The sequence below is a fragment of the Rhinichthys klamathensis genome, unplaced genomic scaffold, assembly GCF_029890125.1.
Source record: "Rhinichthys klamathensis goyatoka isolate OS25496 unplaced genomic scaffold, OSU_Roscu_1.1 h1tg000132l_1, whole genome shotgun sequence".
Taxonomy (NCBI): Eukaryota; Metazoa; Chordata; class Actinopteri; order Cypriniformes; family Leuciscidae; genus Rhinichthys; species Rhinichthys klamathensis.
This window is the reverse complement of record NW_026606667.1, coordinates 729,960-753,604: the sequence shown is the minus strand read 5'-3', so window position 1 is coordinate 753,604 and position 23,645 is coordinate 729,960. Positions and strand designations below refer to the sequence as shown.

Genomic DNA, 23,645 nt, shown 5'->3' with positions numbered 1-23,645 from the left:
TACTTGTCATACATTTGTGACACTGCAGTCATATTTTTTCTTGGCCGAGTCTCGTGTATTTACGATTGCCAAAGCCTGCGGCTCGACTTCCACTTACCTTTCCTCCGTCTGCATGGTTACCATGGCAATGGTTACCGATGGAGACCGGGAGTTCAGGGAACTGGGAGACGGGAGACGGGGCTGCAGGGGAAAGAAGATTATTGGATGATGGAAGGTTAGTTAGGAATATAGCTGCACTTTTTTACTTTGAGAGATTTTATGATGCACCGATGGCCTGAGAGTGGCAGGAGAGACAGCTCTGAATCCTGAAGCTAATGTTCATGTTGTTTGACATCAATAAAGGCTAAAAGTGTGGTTGAAGACATTAAACATAAGCACTTTTTACTAGTGTTGGTCAATCCTTATCCCTTAATAATTGAATACTCAGTACAGGTTAAGCTCTGTTGAAGGCAGTGGTGATAATGCAGTATTTTTCTATATATATAAAATAAATAAAAATAAACCATAAACATAAAATACACACTTTAAAAAAAGAAATAGAAATCATGATTCTTCCGCGATTCTGAATAGACAACTAAACAAAATAACATGTAATTTACTAGAGGTTCTGACAAAATGTTAATAGTTGCAATCTATTTAAAATAATGTAATTCATTTGAATTATTTTAAAAAATTGGTTTGAGTGAATGATTCAATGACTCAATCATAAAGGACTTCACTTGTTTCATTACTGGATTAATCGGCATGTTTGAATGAATCTATTGAGTGAATGATTCAATGACTCACTCATAAAGACTTCACTTGTTTCATTACTAGATTAATCAGCATGTTTGAATGAATCTCTTGAGTGAATGATTCAATGACTCACTTATAAAGACTTCACTTGTTTCATTACTAGATTAATCAGCATGTTTGAATGAATCTCTTGAGTGAATGATTCAATGACTCACTCATAAAGACTTTACTTGTTTCATTACTGGATTAATCGGCGTATTTGAATGAATCTCTTGAGTGAATGATTCAATGACTCACTCATAAAGACTTCACTTGATTCATTACTAGATTAATCGGCGTATTTGAATGAATCTATTGAGTGAATGATTCAATGACTCAATCATAAAGACTTCACTTGTTTCATTACTGGATTAATCGGCATGTTTGAATGAATCTCTTGAGTGAATGATTCAATGACTCACTCATAAAGACTTCACTTGTTTCATTACTGGATTAATCGGCGTGTTTGAATGAATCTCTTGAGTGAATGATTCAATGACTCACTCATAAAGACTTGTTTCATTACTGGATTAATCGGCGTATTTGAATGAATCTCTTGAGTGAATGATTCAATGACTCACTCATAAAGACTTCACGTGTTTCATTACTGGATTAATCAGCGTATTTGAAGAGATCTCTTGAACGAATGATTCGATGGCATATACATTTTTTTAACAGTCACTTGTCGCCAACTACTGGTGTAACGATGTAATGACACAATCTTTATTTCAAGCTTCAAGTTACTTTTAAAAGGTAATTTGCTCTATTTTGATCGCTACCGTATACATCAGTGTTTATATCTGAACTATACACTTTTTGAGTTTTTTTAGTATTTCTGTGATAATCATGTGATAACATGATATCGTGTGGTTGAAAACACTGTTTGTGAAGATGTTTCATACCTACAGCATTTGAATGTTTCGCTGTGATTGTACTTGTCAAAGGTTTAAAGGAGATTGCCGAATCGTTGTAATTTAGGAATAAGATCACGTGGGTGTTCGAATCCAGATTGGGATCTTTTAACGGTTAACAGTGCAGGTCTAATATATGTATATTTGGTGTGGGAAAATTACAGTAGCCTTGCCTAACCTACTTGCCTTGTCTGTGTTATGTTCAACTTTTGCATGATATGTGCAAGATTACCAGAAAGGGATGAGTCATATGCACTGTATCTGTATGTTTTACATGGATCAAATTCAGTTCTAAGATTTAAAAAAAATATGTATCTTAGATTTTTTATTTTATTTACCTTTTGAAGGCACCCTCAATGGAAGGTTTTGTCAGGTTTAGCTTACCTCTGTCTGAACATATTTTAATGCTCAAATCAGCACATTAATGATATTATTTTTTGCCCAGCCATGTTTGAGCCTGTAGTAAAGCATTAATCGCCCCTCCTCTTGTTGTCTGGCTTCTATAATTTATTTTCATAGGCAGCACACAGGCAATCCTGTCCCGGCGCTCCGCCACAGATTAAAATGTGACAAAAATGAACGCCAGCCACATTGATCATGTGGACAGGAATGTTGGTGGGAGGGTTGGAGACTCGATCCGGCTCTCCGACGGGAGATTGATGCACAAGGCCATTGTGTGTCACTCTGGAGGATACACTCAGCCGCTTTGATTTTGTGGTTTATCCCAGATGTTCCTTATTGGTAAAGTTTGTGTGTGTGTGTTGCACTGTTTAAGACTTTAAGAGAATGTCAAGAGGGCAGCTGTCTCTCTCCGAACAACAATGTCTGAAGCACATAGCTTCTAATATATTCTCCTCAGTGGAACAAGTGTTGTGGTAGATGGCTTATGCAGTATTTATGATATGTTTTTATTTTCCAGTTCATATTATGATTGTCAGTTGTTTGCAGTGTTTTAGTACTCGACCGGAATAGTACTACAAGTCTTGTCTACTACAGGTCTCAGTCCTGTCTCAAGTACTATAATGCTGCAGATAATGTTTTGTAGTCTGTGCATATGCTATGGAGGTTTGAATGACATTGACACAAAACCAGGCTTCATTCACCCCAAAGGAATGCTTATACACTGTGTGAATTGTCCAGACTAGATAGATAGATAGATAGATACAGTAGATAAATAGATAGATAGATAGATAGATAGATAGATAGATAGATAGATAGATAGATAGATAGATAGATAGATAGATAGATAGATAGATAGATAGATAGATAGGATAGATAGATAGATAGATAGATAGATAGATAGATAGATAGATAGATAGATAGATAGATAGATAGATAGATAGATAGATAGATAGATAGATAGATAGATACAGTAGATAGATAGATAGATAGATAGATAGATAGATAGATAGATAGATAGATAGATAGATAGATAGATAGATAGATAGATAGATAGATAGATAGATAGATAGATAGATAGATAGATAGATGGATGGATGGATGGATGGATGGATGGATGGATGGATGGATGGATGGATGGATGGATGGATGGATGGATGGATGGATGGATGGATGGATGGATGGATGGATGGATGGATGGATGGATGGATGGATGGATGGATGGATGGATGGATAGATAGATAGATAGATAGATAGATAGACGGATAGACAGATAGACAGACAACACTCAGCCATTGACCACTAACAGCCTGTTAACTGTCTGATGCATATTGCACACAGAACTGGTAATGACTTGTGAAAATAAGCTCCAGTCAGATTGCCCGACTGCAATGCAATTTCTCAGAGTCTGGCTGTACAGGCTTTTTATCAGTCCACTGGGGAAAGGCATTTAAAAGCACTTGAGAGGAAGAACGAAACAATGGGTTTGCCCAAGTGTGCCAGGTTTGTGGCTGCAGATCTTCAGAGATTTTGTTTTGAGACATTAAGTAGCAAGTAAACTAGACATCCATTCTGCAGTTCTCTTCTACAATATGATGTAATGCGGGCCAGACGTCTGGCTTTGTGTGACACTTCAAAAGGTGCCATTTCTCAAAGAACCAAGTAAAATGTAATAGTTGCCTTGCATGTAATTGGCAGATGCCAAATTAAGAAGAGTGTTTCTAACCTTCAATCCTGTTAAGGAAATTCAGCATTATATCTGCTCATTAACATAGTTGCACCTCCTCGCTCTCCGAGGATTCTGACAAGCTCTGCAGATATTCATAGCATCCCGCTAATGGCTTTTTTTGTAGATTGTCTCACGTCTTAATTACTTTGCTTTACCTGCTAGACAAGTTCTCTCCCATAATCCCCTTTACATAACTCTGACTCCAAAAGATTAGCCAAAATAAGTTCCATATCTAATTAACCCTAATGTTCCCCTCAGTGGTTTTCAACTCCCATTCTTGCTTTGCATTCAAGACCCTATAAAGCTCCTTCCAAATAGTTTCCTGTTGCCATATCGATTCATTCAAATTGGGCGACTTAAAGGCCTCGAGATGCTGTGCAGATTATGTGGGAGACTCTTTTTACCCCCTAAAACTCTAATGACGGCAGACACGAGGACCAATGTGCATTAATGACTGTGGTGTCAACTGACAACATCTGTGCACTCTTAAAGCTCTTAGCTGCCGGGAATCTCTAGACGCCAGAGCCAATTCAGAGCCATTAGCCCCGCTTTATCAGAGCGTCTCTCCACCGGAGTGGGTGGGCTTTCCAGGCCCCCATAACGTTCACTCAAGCATTGGAAGAGGGGGTTATGTTAGATACAAAAGGGAAATATTCCTGGCAATGCCAGAAAAGTAGTTTGAACAAAAAAAAATTACTTACAAAAGTAAGCAAATGAAGCAACCATGCCATTTTAGCTGGCTTTACAAGTCTTTGTGCTCTTTTTCCGTGACTTGAGACTCGTACCCGAGCCCTTCACATCACGAGTGCAGAGCAAGTTTACTACAGCAGAAAAGACACACATATGGAGCTGCTTATGTGATGCAAAATGTATTAGTTTCCATGCACTATGGTTAAAGTGTTTTGAGATCACAACATATTGTTCAAGAAACCGTGCAAAAGAATAAGTCTAATAATTTATGGAATCTTGTTTCCGCCACAGAATGAAAAATAAAAAAGGTAATTGCGACTTTTTATCTCACTATTCTGACTTTTTTTCTCACAATTGCAAGTTTATATCTGAGAATTGCGTGAAATAAAGTCGCAATTGTGTGTTATGAAGTCAGAATTGTGTGATATAAACTTGCAATTGCAAGAAATAAACTTGAAATTCTGACTTTTTCTCAAAATGTATAGTTTATATTTCGCAATTCTGACTTTATAACACGCAACTAGGAGATATAAATTCAGCATTGCATGATATACAGTCACAATTGCATGTTATAAAGTCATAATTGTGAGATATAAAGTCGCAATTGCGGAGAAAAAAAGTCTGAATTGCGAGTTTATTTCTCGCAATTGCAAGTTTATATCTCGCAATTCTTACTTTGTATCTCTGAATTCTGAGATAAAAACGTTAAATTATCTTTTAAATTGTTTTATTTTGTGGCGGGAACAAGCTCCCGTAATAATCTGCCCATGTAATTATAATTACTGTAAAAAAGGAATAAAAGTTGTTGGTGTTTTATTGCGACTAGTGTTCATTTCAGCTGGAAACTGCAGTTAATTGTTTGCATAAGTAGGTTTGGGGTTTTTTGCTCTCAAGTTCTTGTCAAGATGGGAGGGCTGTAATTTTCAAAAAGAAGGCCGGACTTGGCTTGAGACTCTTGGTTGAACCCTCACTAGCTTATACGGTAACACTTTACTTGAAGGGGTGTACATAAGACTGACATGACACCTCCATAACCATGACATGACATATGTCATGAATATGAAGTAGGGTTTATGACAACTGTCATTAAGTGTCTTTCGCTCAATAATGACATTTTGAATGCAAATATGACATTGTTTAAGATGTCTTTGTTATGACATCTTGACATAAACCATAACATCATAACCTGTCAGTGTCTTTGTCATGACAACTTGACATTAAATTAAGTTAAACTGTCATGTGGTTGGTTTTGACATTGGCTGTCATGAGGCCATTATAACTGTGTCATGAATATTTTTCGTGACCTCAACTACAGTGGTACAAATTGAATTTGTCATTAAACAGTTATAATGGCTTCATGACAGCTATTGTCAAAACCAACCACCTGACAGTTTAATGTAATGTTAACCAATAAAGCTAAGTGGTCTCTTAAGTTTGATAAGTAATCTGCTATGTCATGTTTATGGCAGGTTGTGTTGTCTTAGTAATGTCAAGTTGTCATGACAAAGACACTGACAGGTTATGATGTATTGGTTTATGTCAAGGTGTCATAACAAAGACATCTCAAACAATGTCATATTTGCATTAAAAATGTCATAATTGAGCGAATGACACTTAATGACAGTTGTCACAAACATGCATAAAACCTCCTTCATATTCATAACATGTGTCATGTCATGATTATGAAGGTGTCATGTTAGTCTTATGCACACCCCTTCAAGTAAAGTGTTACCTACTTTACTTTGTGGCTCATGTGAGGCTGACTAAGCATTTGTGACAGACTTTTCTTTTTTTCTTTTTTCATGGGACGTCCAACAGCTGTTGGATGTCTGAGCCTGGCAGAGTTTTGTGAGATGAGGACTTTGTGAGATGAGAGCCCAACTCACTGACTTCTTGGGAAATGCTTAGAGATTTTTTCTCCCAGGCTGCCATGTTTCTATACAGTGAATGTTTAGCCAGAAGCACTGGCATACATTTAAAGTAAAAACGGAAGCATTTCCCACTCCCATTGTGACTAGCAGAGAAATATGCAGTTGAAAAGAAGGGAAATCTGCGAGGATGTAAGACATTTGTTGTGTCAGTCATGGGTTGTCATTCACCAAGTGAAGAACACACTGCAATTTTAGGTTACTATTAAGGCTTTTTGATGCCATAACGATCCCAAAATTATCTACTTTTTGCCATGGGATGCCCGACTAAACAATTCAGTGCCGGATTGACCTCTTGCGTTATTGCCACTCATAACAGGCCCGACACAGTAATTACAGTCCATCTCAAAATGTCAGCGAGAAGGGCAGAGCTCAGCGAGGCTTTACTCCCGCAACTGTTAACTATTTCTCTCTCTTACAAGAGCTTATTTAAAGAAATGTCCCACAAGGTGTGAGCGACTTCACCCACCAGTGCTAATTTACCACTGTAATGAGCATGCAGTGATGCATGATTATCAGGCAATTATATTTGGTTACCATGCAAACAGGGTGCATCATGGGACATCATTAAAGACAGAGAAAAACAGCATCACAGAAAGAGAGCTCTGTTTTCCAAATGGCAGCCATTACCGTACACCGGCCCGTTTGTTTCCGATTTCCATGAATATTAAAAGGCGCTCTGTTCTTATGCCTGCAGTGTCATCTGGCATGACAAATTGAGATTCAATTGTGCTTCCAGTCAAAAATAATTGATGCTTACCATCAGATGAAGTTTTTGGAGTGCGAGTAAGAGCTGATTTAATTGTTCAGATTTATCCGAGCTCTCATAAATAACTGAGACGGCGGGTTATTAGGTGAGAGATAAATGATCGATGACCAATAATCAGCCATAATCCCTCCACTAGCATCAGTGTCGTTTACATTGACAATCATGCTGATTCACGTTGACGGACATCAGTGCTGCATTTAACACCACTGTAGTATTGGTACTTGAAGTACACAAAGAAAAGCAATGCTAACACTAGCTAGAGAACAACTGAATTCCTCTTTAAAGGATAATTCCGGTATTTAGCACTTTGAGTCTATTTTATAGTTTTTTTTTGGATGAACTAGAGTGGTGGACACAGACATTTTGACAAACATGTCCTTAAAACAACCCTTAACGTTCGTTTTCAAAACTGTGCAACTCACAAAACAAGTAGCGTAGCGAAATACAGTTTCTTTCGTGTTTTATTTGGCATTTTGTAAAATTGCATTGATTTCTGTTGGAGGACTCATTGCTCGTTGATATTACTGCGCTACCAGAAAAGTGGTCGGGAGTGTGCTAACGCTTCAGACTCAAATATCGAGCGGAAGTTTATACGCGGTTGTGAGGTATCTGAAAAAATAGTTCCACTATAGCAAATAACATGGATTGAAATCATACATTGCGCCGATATATTTGTTTGTAATCATCAACGAACCACTCGGTGAGTTGCACAGTTTTGAAAACGACAGCCACTCTGAAGCGGTCAAAGGCGATTCTAACAGAGTCAAAAAGTCGAGACAGGACCCATCATCAAAATGTCTGTGTCCACCACTCTAGTTCATCCAAAACAAACTATAAAATAGACTCAAAGTGCTAAATACCATAATTATCCTTTAAATGATACACAGAAATGTGACGTAATCGTAATGCATCCAGGAAATATATAGACCCCGATTTGTAATTGGAATATCCAATACCCGGAAATCTCTGTGACATGTGACTCATGACTCTTCATTACCGCAGAGCATCTCCATGTATCCCAATGTGATGCTTCTTTTTTCAAGTTTATTGTTACCGTAAACTTGATTACATTAAGGATAATGGGAATAAATTACTGTGAAAACGATGAACTTGATTCTGTTGTAGTGAGCTTGAGCCTTTAACGCTCACTCTCCCTCCCTATTGTCCAGTGTGTGTAATGAGGTCACATCTGTTGGACTGATGTCCGTGTCTCTGGGGTGTTGTGCGACTCTCACTAACTCTTCACTAATACCCGGCCGGAAGTACAAGGGACGGCCAAATTGCTGGACAAATCTTCCCCATGTGCAACGTCAGAGCCGAGGAGCAGACAGAAAGATAGAGAGAGCGAGGGGTGGAGGGAGGGTGGACAGATCGACTGGACATATTGTGCTCTGTGTGTGTTTGGAGGGGGTGGACACACAGCCTGAGTCAGTACTAAAGGCCACGGTGACACCAGCATGGAAGATTATTATTCAACTTTCTTAAGCTAAATGAAAAGGAGTTATTCTTTATATCATTATGAACTGTTTCTGAACTCCCTTAAACGCCTCAATTGTAGTCTTGAGTTTTCTTCCAGGAACGAACACTTCACACATATCTTATCCCTAATTTAAATAGTTTAAACTCTAAGCAAAAAAAAGGTTTCCTCCATAGCATCGCTGCTCGCATTAAACTCCCTCCTCCAACCCCAACTCCACCCAACAAACCTTTAATCATTCTGTTTTTTGTTTTTTTGCTGGTTTTTCCTGTACAGTCATACACTGCAAATCCTGTATTTGTATTTTTACAACTCATGTAATTGAGTATTTCAATATGCATGTATTTACTGGTTCTGTTCTGTACCCCAGGGGGGGGTTGGCTTGTTGCTCTCCACGCTCTCTCCAGGCATAGCAGCATGGACAGGCGTAGGAGTTTTTGCCCAGAACAGAACCATACCGCCAACACAAACTGTATGCTATAATTGCAATAAATTTATATACTTGGCAAAGTGGTCTTGACTGAAACGCAGTTATGGTAAGGGGACGGGATATTTCCCAAACACGCTCAAATCGCTTGACCAATCACAACACACTGCTCCTGTCGACCAATCAGAGCACAGTGTGCTTTTCAGAAGGAGGGGCTTCATAGAGACAGGAACTAAACAGAGCGTTACTGACAGACTGGGAAGAGAGGAGCCGCAACAATGGAGAATATGAGGAAAAAATTATGTTTTTTTTATCATTCAAGCATTTTTTAGTTTAGAGCTTTATTAATCCCCGTGGGGCAATGAAAACATGAAAACCTAATCTAGTAAAACGCTTTAAAAGGACATAATATGCCCTCTTTAAAATTAAAGAGATAAATGTCACGGATATCTCGTTTGGTTATGAACAATAATGCTGCATTATCATGGCGAAAACATTGCCCTCACAATCAATATGAACAAAGACATAGCTTTGTTCCAAAACCTTGTGAGCAGCCTATCAACTCAGCATTTCTAGTTTTGGTACAGAGCTTTGTTTCTTCTGCTCTTTGAAGGCCATAATTGGACAAAGCTTGGGTTGAGTATCACTGGGGTTCCTCTCCTCACTCTCTCTTCAGATCTGTCAGCCTAAGAGACAGTGTCTCAAAGCCCAAGGAAAAACAGCCTCTATGGTCAAATAAAACCCTCCCCTGGGAGGGAATGAAAAAGAGAGGAAACAGAGACAAAAAAGGAGACAGCGACGGCAGGCGGGGTATCCGACTCTCTGATCCGCACTTGGACTGAAGTGGGAGGAGGCAGCTGGCACAACACATGGCACTTAAACATCATACTGTGCGAAGAGACGGCGGCACGCAGCTCTCGGCACAGGCGTCCACTCCGACTCTAATAAGCTTGCTCGCATGTCAGAGCCGCCCATAGATCCCCGTGGGCAACAGAGCTTCCCATCTACCCACATCCCAACACCCCAGGAGTCCCAGACTGAACAGATGCTGGAACGTCTGCATGCATCATTCTGTCCTTAACTCTGTTCCAAAACCTAGTCAGCTTCCTACATAGACAGCTGCTTTCTGTCGAAGTAACGCAATCAAAATGGAGCCTCAACCCTTCCGGATAAATATATGTAGTATGTTCACACAAAGCTCACAGGACACTCAACCAAAGTCCATTTCAAGGAAAGTCAGTTCACTCAATGGTCATATTTGTAACACCCCCAACGCCTATTTCATGCATGCAATACCGATGGAAAACAATCTCAAAAACTGCATTAAAGGGATAGTTCACTTTGAAATTAATTTTTGATATGTTTTAGCTTACCTCAAGGGCATCCAAGATGTAGGTGTCTTTGTTTCCGCAGTAGTTTCAATTTTGATTGTGTAAGCGCCGGAAGTGATCTCTCGCGCGTCTACGTCACTCATACAATTGTTTTTGTTTTTTTTTGTTTTTTATTGTTTTCTTTTACGACGGTTTAAACATCCCGGATAAGCGCAAATTAGTACCATTTTAATTAGCCGTCTTACCTACAATCTCTGTTCTGTGTAAACAATGAGTGACACGCGCGAGAGATCACTTCCGGCGCTTGCGTAGACCGAAGCGCCGGCGCCCTCAGATCACTTGGACGTGGCTGTGTTTACAAGAGGTAAAAACGATATAAATACTGTTCGTTTTCTCACACAAACCACTCGTTTCGTGTCTTAGGCCATCAATGTGTACTTACATTTACGAGTCATTAAATCATGTTTAATTTGGACTTCTCTGTGCATGCTCTTTGAGGTGGTGACCATAGACCTGCATTATATGACTGACAGACAAGAACGGTTTGACCTAAAAATATCAAAATTGAAACTACTGCGGAAACAAAGACACCTACATCTTGGATGCCCTTGAGGTAAGCTAAAACATACCAAGAATGTATTCCAAAGTGAACTATCCCTTTAAACTGCAATAAATTACGACATGAACTTTCACATTATGTGCAGTCCTAAGCACGAGACTCAGGTGTCAGTGGCTGGGGCATCTAAAAGTAGCTGTAGTGATGCAATGAATTTACCAATTGCGTATTGGTTCTTTTATTTACTTGCTTTACTAGAGCCGCCATATTGTGTATTGCAGTTTCGCCCATTCACAGCAATACGAGTGAACTGTCTTGGGTGTTTTACAGCCTTTGACTCGACTTGCAGTTGAGTTTGGCATTAGCATTTTTGCTAAACTGACACTGCAATACTCTCAATAGCATAAACATAGCTTTAAAGAGTCAGTTTTTAATTAGAGTGAAACATTTTTAATGAACATTTTTCAATATTATAAGGATGTTTTTTTTAATCAAAATGTATCATGCTTTAACTGACATCTTGTATGTTTTTTTTTTTTTTTGCTTGTCCCAGTGCATTCTCAAATTATGCAGTGCTACCTTCGAGTTTAGCCAATATAATCGTGCTGCATTCTGTTTGGAAAAACCTTCTTGGCTGTAGTCATAGTCAGCTCACTTGATTTTGTCATATTATGAGCTCGCAAGATGTGTCCTTTTACTTATGCGGCATGTGTTTTGTATGCCCGTGTCTGTGTATGTTTCATGTGATTTTTGCCAGAGAGATAAATGTAGTCTGTGCCTCTGATGTTGACGTCGACGTTGCCAGCTCTGGGAGTTTTTTCCTGGGCACAGATGGTAGGAACAGAGAGAAGCAGGTGCTGGGTGAGGTTCATCTGTGTTGTGTTGTTTTTATCCTAGAGTTTGTCCTAAAGGCATGGCTTCCTCTGCTGTGATCACCTGGTGAACAGATGACAGGGATGATTTTCACTGGCCATCCATGTGGCTGGAGGTGTGATTTACTTTATATGCCCTACTGTGAGGCACTTAACTCTGGTAAATGTCTCATTAAAACAAACTAATGAGAACTAGATTTGGAGAACTAGATCACCTTCATTATTCACCAGGTGGATATTGTTTTGGAGTATACTTCAAGTGGCTAGGTTTAAAATGGTGTTTTTAGAAGACATAGTACATATTAACCTTTTATGAGGCTGATAATGCCTACATTCTGTTCATTTTCTGTGTTCTCCTCAGACTGTGATTTGATTGTTGGAGCTGCTGGTTCTGTATTGTGCATCTGTTCAATGGAACACCTTCAAAAGTTATTATGCCAGATGGTCTCAGAAGTCTGTCATGTATTATGGGTTTGTTTATTCATCGTTATATTTTAAACAGAATATTACTGGATGTCTGGAGACCTCTTGTTTCTTGGCCAGATGTTTGCCTGGGTAATGACATGTCTGGTGCATGGAATTAAAAACAAAAACACATCACTCAGTATGTACTGATGTTTAAACACATTCATCTCCCTTACAAAAAGTCAGGATAGTAACATGGTGCAGTTATAATAATGCCATTTTCACGTGCCATTGTTTTACTTAGTACTCAACAAAGAATGCAATGTTTTACCAAGGTACAAAATGGCGCAAATTTTCATGGAAGGACCATGAGGTTACAGACATGTCTCAAGCTCATTTTAACATAAAAAGTCCCATTTGGTCTGCATTATTGTCCAATACAGTTTCTCTTCCTTCGTCCATAACTTTTAAAAAGTTGTAGGTGTTTCCTGCACAGCTTGATTCTTTTATCGGGATGTAGCATTTCCATTTCCATTCATAACATTTGCCAACTGGCTCCATTGTTTTCAAGCTTAAGACAACAGACAGTGTGCACAGAGACTCCCAGGAGTGCTTGAAAGTTTAAAGAATGGCTTAGCCTCTCTCATTTTTCTGCATTTAACTTTGAGGGAAGTTTACTTTCAGTGGCTGAGCTCCTGCTGGAGATTAATGAACACATTTGGTCGGGGCTGCATTGTTCCCATCGAAAATGCCCATCTACAGCACTATGATTTATGGACAGCCGGCAGTGCATGAGCTGTAATTTGAGAGGGGTTTGTTTTTCCTCATGAAGATGGAATTTTAAAATTCTGAGATTAATAACACCACTCTAGTCATTTTATATCGTTCTGCAGGGAAAAGAAAAGAGGTTAGATGGGAACGTAAGGTGCACAGCACAGATTTCATCCTGAATGCCACGTGCGAATAGGCGCGAGGCCAGTGTGTGTATGTGTGTGTGTGTGTGTGTGTGTGTGTTCGTGTGTGTGGTTAGTCATTGATGTCACTTTGTACACTAATTGTGACAACGTATTGAATCTGTACTTAGAATGACATGTGCTGGAGAGTATTACATCAAAATATTTGAAGAGCAGTAGCTGAATATTCATCTTGAGTCAGTGTCAGATCCTCATTTGCTTCCTCTGCTGCGTGGTTCAAATAGTTGAATTAATACAGTGCACATTCTCATGGGAAAGAAAAATCTCAAATGAGACCCCTATGATATCTTGATTTTGTTCTCTAATTAAAATAATGGTGAGATAAGGCAGACTTTTACTGAACTCTCCGACTCCTTAGATGTTCCTTGTGAGAAACAAGTCCTACATCTCTTTCCTTTAGCATTTCAGAATATATCAATGTCTTAAAATGAGCTCAGAGGAATCGAGGACGAGCCCCAAATGGTCTCCAGGAGTTAATTTTAGGGCCTTAGACATTGGATGGACCCTGTCAGCTCATTGGGGGCATTTGTGGAGTCATGAGTTTGTAATTATTAAGAAAATGTCATCCTGTCCTGTGAGCAACATTTCATATGCAATTCCATGGCACACTGTGGCTTTTGGGAGGAAGTCTAATGAAAATGCATGGCACAGAGTAGAATGCAGTATTGTTTATAATTTGGTTTCATCCTTTCAAATAATGTTTCATGTTTAAGGCAATTAAAAATATTACACTGCTCACTTTATCTGTCAGCTCAGTACCGTTCTCTTTAAGAACAACTGCAGATTTAAGAGTATTACACACAAACGGCTCAAGAGAGAGAAGGAATCTTTGATGTCCATGACACGCCATGAAATGAGACAAACCATGGAGAAATTAATCTTCAGCTGTTTTATGTGTATTGCACCTTAAGGCCCAACACTCAAGCTGAAGAAGGAACAAGCAAATCTCAATGGCTCCTTACAAGATACTAAAAACATGAACAACATTTGAAGTCTGTAGCCGTGCATCATGTGTTACTCAAGCTTACCCAAATTAATGTTTAATTCTATGCTCCTTGCTTAATTGTTAAGAGAGACTTGGCAAAGCCCCTTTAAAGCATGCCAGTTCATTTGATGGTCAGCTATTTTTTAATCATGCAAGCTCCTGTTCACCTGAATGAAAACTTCCAAAACAATTTTGCATGTCAAATCACCATAAAATCTGCAAAACGAGATCATAAAAGACAGGTTTATCCAGCTAATGCCAAAAGGCATTCTAGAGTAAGTTCTGGTGTGAAGAAGATCAGTTTATTGGGATTCTTTAGCCTACAAATGAGTTCAAGTAGGGTATTCTCACGGATCAGCATCCTTGTTCAGGAGTGACTAGTAATTTAGCTTTAATCCTAACTAAACACACCTGAACCAGCTAGTCAAGGTCTTTAGGATTACCAGAGACCTCCAGGCAAGTGTGTTGGGGCAGGTTGATGCTAAACTCTGCATGACATTAGCCCTCCAGGAGCCCAATTATACACCCCTTGTCCATGTTGTTCCTAACACAGGAGTGCCCAATCCTGCTTCTGGAAGGCCAACACCCTCCAGAGTTTAGCTCTAGCCCGCACCAACACACCTGTCTGGACACCTTTAGCACTCCTCAAGAACTGGTTCAGGTGTGTTTTATTAGGGTTGGAGCTAAACTTCAGGAGCAGGATTTGGCCACCTCTGTCCCAGTAGAACATTAATAATATTTTTTACTAAACTTGTTTAGTTTTAGATTATATATAAGGCTAAGCTTGTCTTCAACAACATTCTTGTCAACCTATTTCTGCCCTCTGATTTCAGTGGAAATTAATGGATAGGATTTGGACAACAATGTTGTTCCAGGATCAACAAAATATGTTAGTTCAGGAGCACCTCATTCAGGCTACTATATCCCAGTGACAAGTATACTATCATGTTCAGCTCAAATATTAACCAAACACATCTAAACCAGGAAATGGTTTATCCAAGCTCTTCTGGATTACTAGAAACCAGAAAAGTACTATGCCCATTATTGTTTCAATGCGTGTCTCCTCATTGAGTCTTGAGCAGTTGTACTTTCAAAATTAAATTCAAAATTCAAATTCAAAAATGCTTTATTGTCTATCCCCACAGGGGTAGAAAAATTGTCTTTAGACAAGGGCTCAAGAAACAGTTCAAGAGACAACCACACAACAACAATTTAAGATAATAAATAAATACCCCGCCCCCATTTCCTATTTAAAATATCAATGGCAGCCTTTTTACTGCCACAGTGTAAAGATCAGACAGGGTTACTTGTTTCTCACCAATAATTTTACCAGCCATGTTTATAATCCTTAATAGTCAAGTCAAGTCAAGTCAAATATATTTATATAGCGCTTTTCACAATACAGATTGTATCAAAGCTGCTTCACAGTATAAATCAAACCACTTAACAGTGTTTGTTTATTACTGGAAAAAGACATCCAAGTTTGGTAGAGCTGATCAGTGGTATGATGGGTCATTTAATTTGACTATCCCCAACTGAGCAAGCCAAAGGCAACAGGTGGGGATAGTCAAATAGTCTTGCATTTAACAGAAAGAGAGTTGTACCAGGATACAATGTTAAAAGTGAGCACAGATTCAATTAGTGATTTATACATAACTATCAGAATGTCCTTTTCAATATTAAAACTCCTCAGTAAGCCTAGACATTGATACGCCTTTTTAAAAACACTTTCTGAATGCTTATCAAATCTAAACTGTGAGTCAATCTCTGTACCCAGGTATTTTAAAGATCCCACCTGCTCAACTTCCTCTCCATTAAGTAACAAAGGCTTAAAAAGTGTACGTGCATTATTAGCCCCACAACACATTTCTTTGGTTTTGTTTAGTGCTGTCAAACGATTCAAATATTTAATCGCGATTAATCGCATTAATGTCATAGTTAACTCGCAATTAATCGCACATTTTTTATCTATTCTAAATGTCTCTTGATTTCTTTTTGTCCCATTATTTTTTCTCATTTTAATGCTCTTATCAACATGGAAAAGTGGATCGGCTTGCTTTGTGGAAATGTTTTTTATTGAAAACAACATTGACATATACTGTGTTCAATTTCACACTAACATTCTCACTTGGAGCAAATAATCTCTCACACAATGTAACACTGTCCATCAATAAAAGGGTGAAAGAAATACTGACGAGGTCCTGATATTGACGAGGGGGTGGAGAATCTGCATCAGCTGTGTGTGTGTGTGTGTGTGTGTGTGTGTGTGTGTGTGTGTGTGTGTGTGTGTGTGTGTGTGTGTGTGTGTGTGTGTGTGTGTGTGTGTGTGTGTGTGTGTGTGTGTGTGTGTGTGTGTGTGTGTGTGTGTGTGTGTGTGTGTGTGTGCTTGGCCATCATCAAGTGGTATTTCAGACTGGACGTGCTGCGATGATGATAGCTCAGTTCACAACGACAAAACACACAGATCACTTTGGTCTCGTCAATGGAACCATTTGGCAACTTTTTAAAAGTAAACTTTCCATTCAGAATCTTATTGGCATCCATTTCGGCGTCTCGCGTTCGTCACCCACTCAAAACGTAACGTTAACCAACTATTTGGCCGGCTCGCAAGCCCAAACGAGTGTGTGCGTCGTGACTGTTGTTTTGTTTCCGGTCTAGCTAGATCCGCTTGTGCTTTGGTCGACGAAGCAAAAAAACGTCCTCGCGCGGCGCAAGCCATTGAAATTAATGGGTTCCATAGCGCAGCGCCGCGTCCTGTTGCAAAAGTGAATAAAACTACAAAGTTTGCTAGGCCAAAAAGACCGTTAACCGCACGATAAAAAAATTTACGCCGTTAAAATGGGTTTGCGTTAACGCCGTTAATAACGCGTTTAACTGACAGCCCTAGTTTTGTTACGATTAAGCTGCAAAGAACTCTTCAGGATAGTTCACGATGGGAACGTTTTGGACCATGATTATTTGTAATTCTGACATTTCTCTCTGGTTCATTCTCATATAGGGTGGTCTGATTGCTCTTCTGTTACTCATCCTACTCTTCACGCTGGTGCTCTACACCCGTCAGCGCTGGTGCCGGCGTCGCCGGGCCCCACAGAAGAGTGCCAGCACTGAGGCCACGCATGAGATTCACTACATCCCTTCAGTTCTCCTGGGTCCTCAGAGCCGGGACAGCTTCCGAGGGCCCAGACCCCTCCAGCACACCTCCGTCATCGGCATGCCCATCCGCGAGACGCCCATCCTCGACGACTGCGATTGTGAGGAGGACGAGCAGCCGGGACATCTGCTGGATGGGAAAGCACATTTGGAAGATGATTTGTGCAGCCAGGGGACACACAGCGTGGACAGTCTGGGGAAAGTGATGGGAGAGGCCAACCACAAACACAGTCTGGATAACAGAGGTAAGAGCTTCTGCATTACTGTGTCACTGTCAACCGCACTGTCTGTGTTCAATCCCAGCAAGCAATAGCCTTCATTTCAGCATCTAGGTTAACTATAGACCCAGTGTAGTGTGGCTATGAGTAACCCACTTCTAGCCAAAATAACCTTGAATTTGGTTACATGTCGTTTTTGCCAAAATAACATCCGAGGTTTATGATATTCCATCATGTAAGCAAAGTCAAAAGTGAATATCAAGTGTTTGTTTTCATTTCTTTGACATGTTACTGTATCTAAATGATTCCTGGGCTATGGTTAGACGTCTATTACATTTTCACTGACAGCCCAAATTTTGCCTGGTTTTAGCCGTCTTTTAAATGCAAAATTGCTTGCTAGGATTAGATCCAACTGATAAATTCTGAGAATACATGTGGACAGTTGAGATATCTGGATCTGATTGCAAAGAGAGCGCTTGCAAGGCTATCCTGAAGTTTCTCTTGGAGAACAGTGAGGTTTTATCTGCCATTACATTCATCACTTAACATGATTGTCCAAGTAGAAATTTCTGGAACAACATTAAGATTTTTGGGTTGGGGGGGTAGCTGAGGTAGAGACTTGAGCTTTACAGTCAACCTATCATTTTCAAGGTAGGATTGTGTTCCAGCACAAAGTATTATGCTCAAGGTTTTATGGTGAGTATCATCCCTTCATCATCACAGTTAAAGTTCAATCTTAATCCGTGAAGCCACACTCAGACCTGTATCCAGTGAACATGAAATCAAAATTCATATTATCTTCAGAGTGATGGTAAAGTGCTTTCTCCATTGTACAGTCAGCATGCTAATGATAGCTGTGATGGGAAAGGATATTTTTTTTTCCTCTCATCTCTTTCTAGTGACACTGATGTGGCACATTTGAGCACATCTGGGGGTTTGATGTGAAGTCACCTGCCAACCGCAGGCTAATTATAGCCATTGACCTGAATTCATTGTAAGGCATAGACTGAGAGAGAGAGAGAGAGAGAGAGAGAGAGAGAGAGAGAGAGAGAGAGAGAGAGAGAGAGAGAGAGAGAGAGAGAGAGAGAGAGAGAGAGAGAGAGAGAGAGAGAGAGAGAGAGAGAGAGAGAGAGAGAGAGAGAGAGAGAGAGAGAGAGAGAGAGAATAACTTTTAGTTGATGAGTTGGTTAGATCGCCCTCCCATGAGAGAACAGTCAAGGCCAAAGTGTCTAATTACAAGACGTATATTCAATATGAACTTAACAAGATCCATCCATCCTATTGATAATCAGCCTACAGTGATTTTTTGTTATGATGGTAAAGCAAAACATGTATTTATTACTGTAAAGCAAAACATTATTTATCTTGTTTAAAAATGTATCCGTTTCCGAGAATCATTTCCATACTCATTTTGATTTGTCAATAACAGAGACATATGAGTAGCTTAACAATGTAGATTAGATGTGTTTTGCATTTGATTAAGTCATTAGTTGTGAGTACAGTCCTGATGCACTGTAATTCATAAGAGAGCCTTCAGTTTCATTGAAAAAAAAATGAAAATGAACAGAGACTTGATTAAAGATGATGAGGGTGCTTCAATCAACAGATTTGGCTTCATGTTAAGTAGATCACAAGTGGTATAAAGGTCACATTGATCAATGTTGGTGAAATGCCTTCAGCTCTATATTGGTCTTAAGTATGAAATTATTAGAGACAATAACAAGACAATATGTGCATTTGTGCAGTAAAATGTATTTACATTTGTTTGTACATTTCAAATATTTTAGGGTAAAAAAAAATAAAAGCACTGACTTCGCATTTGATTGTATTTTATTGAAGTAGTAATGTTTATTTTTATTTGTGTTATGTTGTTTAGCTAATATTTACCGCATTGTTGTCATGACAACGCGATGTTTTGTGTGAGCAAGACGATGCTCTTTTCTGTGTGTGTTTATTAGTTTTTATAGAAAGGCCATTACGGATCAACTTTATATTCTTTTGATTAACCTGTATTATCATGGTGGTTATCATTATATTTCGATGTGCAAAGCAGGTTTTGAATATGTTGGTATATTAACAAAACACCAGCTAAAATGTTATGAGCGTATCTTTAGTTACCCACGGATACAACTGAATTTTAGTAAAGAAAGATGATTGTATTTGTCTTTTTGCATTAAAGTATAGTCTATAACGTAATGTTTTGGATCAGATCTATTGTTTACTTTATTTAAGTGTGCGGCACAGTTTAATTGGCTCTTGCAGTCTGGAGCCCATGGCGCTGATATTGGCGCGTGTCTGTGGATGAAGGATGGGATCCGTCTGAGTGATGTTGACAAACAGAAGGAGGTAGAGGCCTTAAATAATGAAGCACATTTTCCTGGCATCAGGCCCGCACTTGCTCCAGGACTTCCGCATCGGATCCAGCTCTCCAGCATGCATTATTATTTCAAATAATAGGAACATACACATCACAATATTCCTAATTTAAATAATTCCCACCCAAGGCATATGCAAAAAAAATGGGACGTGGCCTGGTTGAGTTAGTTAGTAGTGTGTTAAACTGGCAGTTATGGTAAGGGGCGGGACATTTCAAAAACACACTCAAAGCGCTCGACCAATCACAACACACTGATCCAGCGACCAATCAGAGCACAGTGTGCTTTTCAGAAGGAGGGGCAGGAACTAAATAGAGCGTTACTGACAGACTGGGAAGAGAGGAGCCGCAACATTAGAGAATGTGTTTTTTGAACATTCAAGCATGTAAACCTAATTTAGGAGAGATCAAAATCAAAAACTTTGTAAAGGCCTCTTAAGTTAAGACCTTATGGTGCAACCCTACTCTGACTATCACAGAGACTTGGGCCCCAACAACCACCAAGAAAATTCGTGCAACACCAATATACTGTGCCCTGCTATAGTGGTGGTGTGTTTTGCATGGACAAACACCACACTTTTTCTTCACAAAATATACAGTAAATCTGATACACAGGGGCAAAAGGTAAAGTTGTGGTCTGGTCATCTTGATGGCCCCTCATGACAGTGACAATATTTCTGCTTTCATAAAGTCGTCTTTCAGTTAATCACTGCACATGAATTATTGTCCACTAAACAATAAATAGACACGCCACACTATATTGTTAAGGACTGGACTCCTTCAGACTCCTCTCTGCTCTGCTTTGTGCTTTTCATAGCTTCACTTGTGCATAATTGATTGTGTGGGATATGAACCTGTCGAGGGACTTTGATCCCAGAATAATCATCCTCAGTCATTTCAGGTCTGGAGAGGGAGTCGTGAGGTTGCAGTTTCAGTACATTCATATATTCTTTAACATAATTTGTATTGCCAGTAAACTGGATTGTTTTATATTCTAAATCGTTCAGGGACCAGTTTTATGAAAAATGACCCAATGGTGAATGAAATAACAACAAGTAATAGAGAAAATATAGGAGCTGTGTGATGGGAAAACAATGAAATCATATTCGCTCTTTTCCAAAATCTACTGCCAGCGTACAGTATACAGTATACCGATACATTTCAGAAAATAACATTTATTTTTTATTCATCATCAATTTTGTTTAGTTAAAAAAATGCATGCACATTTTTGTACGTATTAGAGTATCTCATTGTTAGCTTTTCAGTTTACTCTGCCTATTTAATTATAATTGTTAAGCTATTGTATTTTTTTCAGGAATATATAAACAAATTGTTGTATATGAATTCTGCATTATTAAATCATTTTTGTTTTCCCCCTAAATATCAATCTGTATGGATTAGCTGTCAAAACATTTAGCCATAAAAAAAAACCCTTAATGGATACAACCAATAACCTATGTAACCAAGAGTCATATAAATATTTAATACAGCTGAATAATAGAGAGCGAGAGAGAGAGAGAGAGAGAGAGAGAGAGAGAGAGAGAGAGGAGAGAGAGAGAGAGAGAGAGAGAGAGAGAGAGAGAGAGAGAGAGAGAGAGAGAGAGAGAGAGAGAGAGAGAGAGAGAGAGAGAGAGAGAGAGAGAGAGAGAGAGAGATGATGATGTGGCACGTCTTGATTTTGAGTTATGCGCGTTCCAACATATTTTGTTGATTCTGGAACAACATTCCTGTCTGAAAATGCAATCATAACCCTATCCCTAAACCTAACCCTACCCAAGTTATCCCTTAAACCAGAGGGAAGTGATAGGTGAATAACACTAGAAGCACCAAACCCTGATTGTAAGCCTAAACTTGTCCCTCAAATCTGATTGGTTGATTGGAATGTTGTTCCAAGATCAACAAAGATGTTGTACTTGGTGAAATCAGGTTCTGTGTGGTGTGTGTGTGTGTGCTTTGCATTAAAAATAAATAATAAATATAGATTATCTATCTATATATCTATCTATCTATCTACAAAACAGCATCATAGTAACACACATGACACTAAAATAATGCCACAAACATTAATTTGACAACATAAGATATAACATCAAACCATAATTTACATAATTGATAAGAACAAACTAAGAAGAAACAGTTATTTAAAAAAAAAATCAAATATGAGCTGTCACAGAGAATTCGGGGAATTGCAGTTTTTTCCCTGCAAATTATAAAATGACTTGTTCTGTTTCAATGTCTGTATATTAAACAGTAATTTACTGTAACAGTAAATGTCCAATTAGATCTATTGCAGTTCCTTTCAAAGTCAGGGAACTTATTTTAACCAATTAACATAATTTTACCATATCACTTTACAGTCTTTTACCGTAAAAATTATGATCTTTTTTTTTACCGTTTTTTTTACCGTTTGGTCATTTCTGTTGAAAGTCTACCCCCTGATTTTTGCTCGTTCCACACTGGGACCTTGAACTTCTGGTGCGGATCAGGACTCTGCCTGCGGTCTTTAATACAGAGTCTCCCAGCGGAAGGAACCAGGTGTTGCTCTAAATCCTCTGAGACTGACGACACGGGCAGGGGTTCTGCTGGACGCATCCGATAGCAGACGTCCCGCGTGGAAATACTGGCCTTGTTTCAGGGTTCAGTAGCCGATCACAGTGACAGCATCAGATATGTGTTAACCGCTGTGAGAAGGGACCAGCGGAGACGAGAGCTCGTACGAGACCCTGGGTTTTTTCTGGGAGGAAGTCATGGCCTTTGCTCTCACACACTCATTCTGCTCAGACGGATGCTTGTGTCCTGTGTGTTTTGCTGTGTTTTCTGCAGGTAAGGCTGTCAGGGGCTTTGTAAGCTCTGGATGTGCTCAGGGTGTCAAACACAAGAACACGCCTCACTTTTATTAGATAGAGACAGCGAGGGATTTCTCACACACACACACACACACACACAGACAAACATTGATATCAGTATGAACTCTGTTTCTCAGATATGAGGTTTAACATTTTACAAAAAATCTTGTTTTTCTTGTTTTCCAGAAAATCTGAACATTCTTAAAACAAGATAAAGTCACCAGACAAGAAAAACTGGAATATTTTTAAGGCTTATTTTTAGAGAATATATCTTGAATATAAGTGTAGTTTGTGTCATTGGCGATTTTTCTTTTACTTATTTTTAAGCATACATTTGAAAAATAAGATAAATAATTTGCCGAATGTATGAAAACATACAGTATATGGTTATTATTACAATGAAAGTCATAATTATTACAGAAAAAGTAGAATTTTTGAGATGCTCAAAAAAATGTGACAAAAAAAACAAATTATTAGAAGTTATGACATAAAAAGTAAGTAATGAAATAAGTAAAGATTAGTTTCAATTATGGCAAAGCTTACGACAAAATTATAAGATAAAAAGTCAGAGTTATGACAAAAAGTCAAATTGATCAATTTTATTAAAAAGACAGTTATGACACAAAACGTCCGCATTATGGAATAATGACTTTTGACTTTTTATGTCATGATTATGTGGTGTAGATGGACTTCCACACAAAACTTTTGCTATATTCAGACACAATATTTCTCCTCTTATAAATAATGACTTTTGCTACTCACAGGTCTGTAATATGGAGTCCAAGTTAAGCTCAAACTCAATTGCTTACAATCCTCAAATCGATTTTTTC

General features: G+C 38.8%; 1 protein-coding gene across 1 annotated transcript in view; it reads left to right on the top strand.

Moving 5' to 3' along the window:
* Positions 1 to 23,645, top strand: part of LOC130089428 (astrotactin-2-like) — a 482,727-nt gene that overhangs the window by 133,393 nt on the left and 325,689 nt on the right. The window contains exon 3 of the mRNA XM_056256733.1: positions 17,226 to 17,622. Coding sequence (XP_056112708.1) covers positions 17,226 to 17,622 — 397 coding nt within the window. The remainder of the gene's footprint in view (positions 1 to 17,225; positions 17,623 to 23,645) is intronic.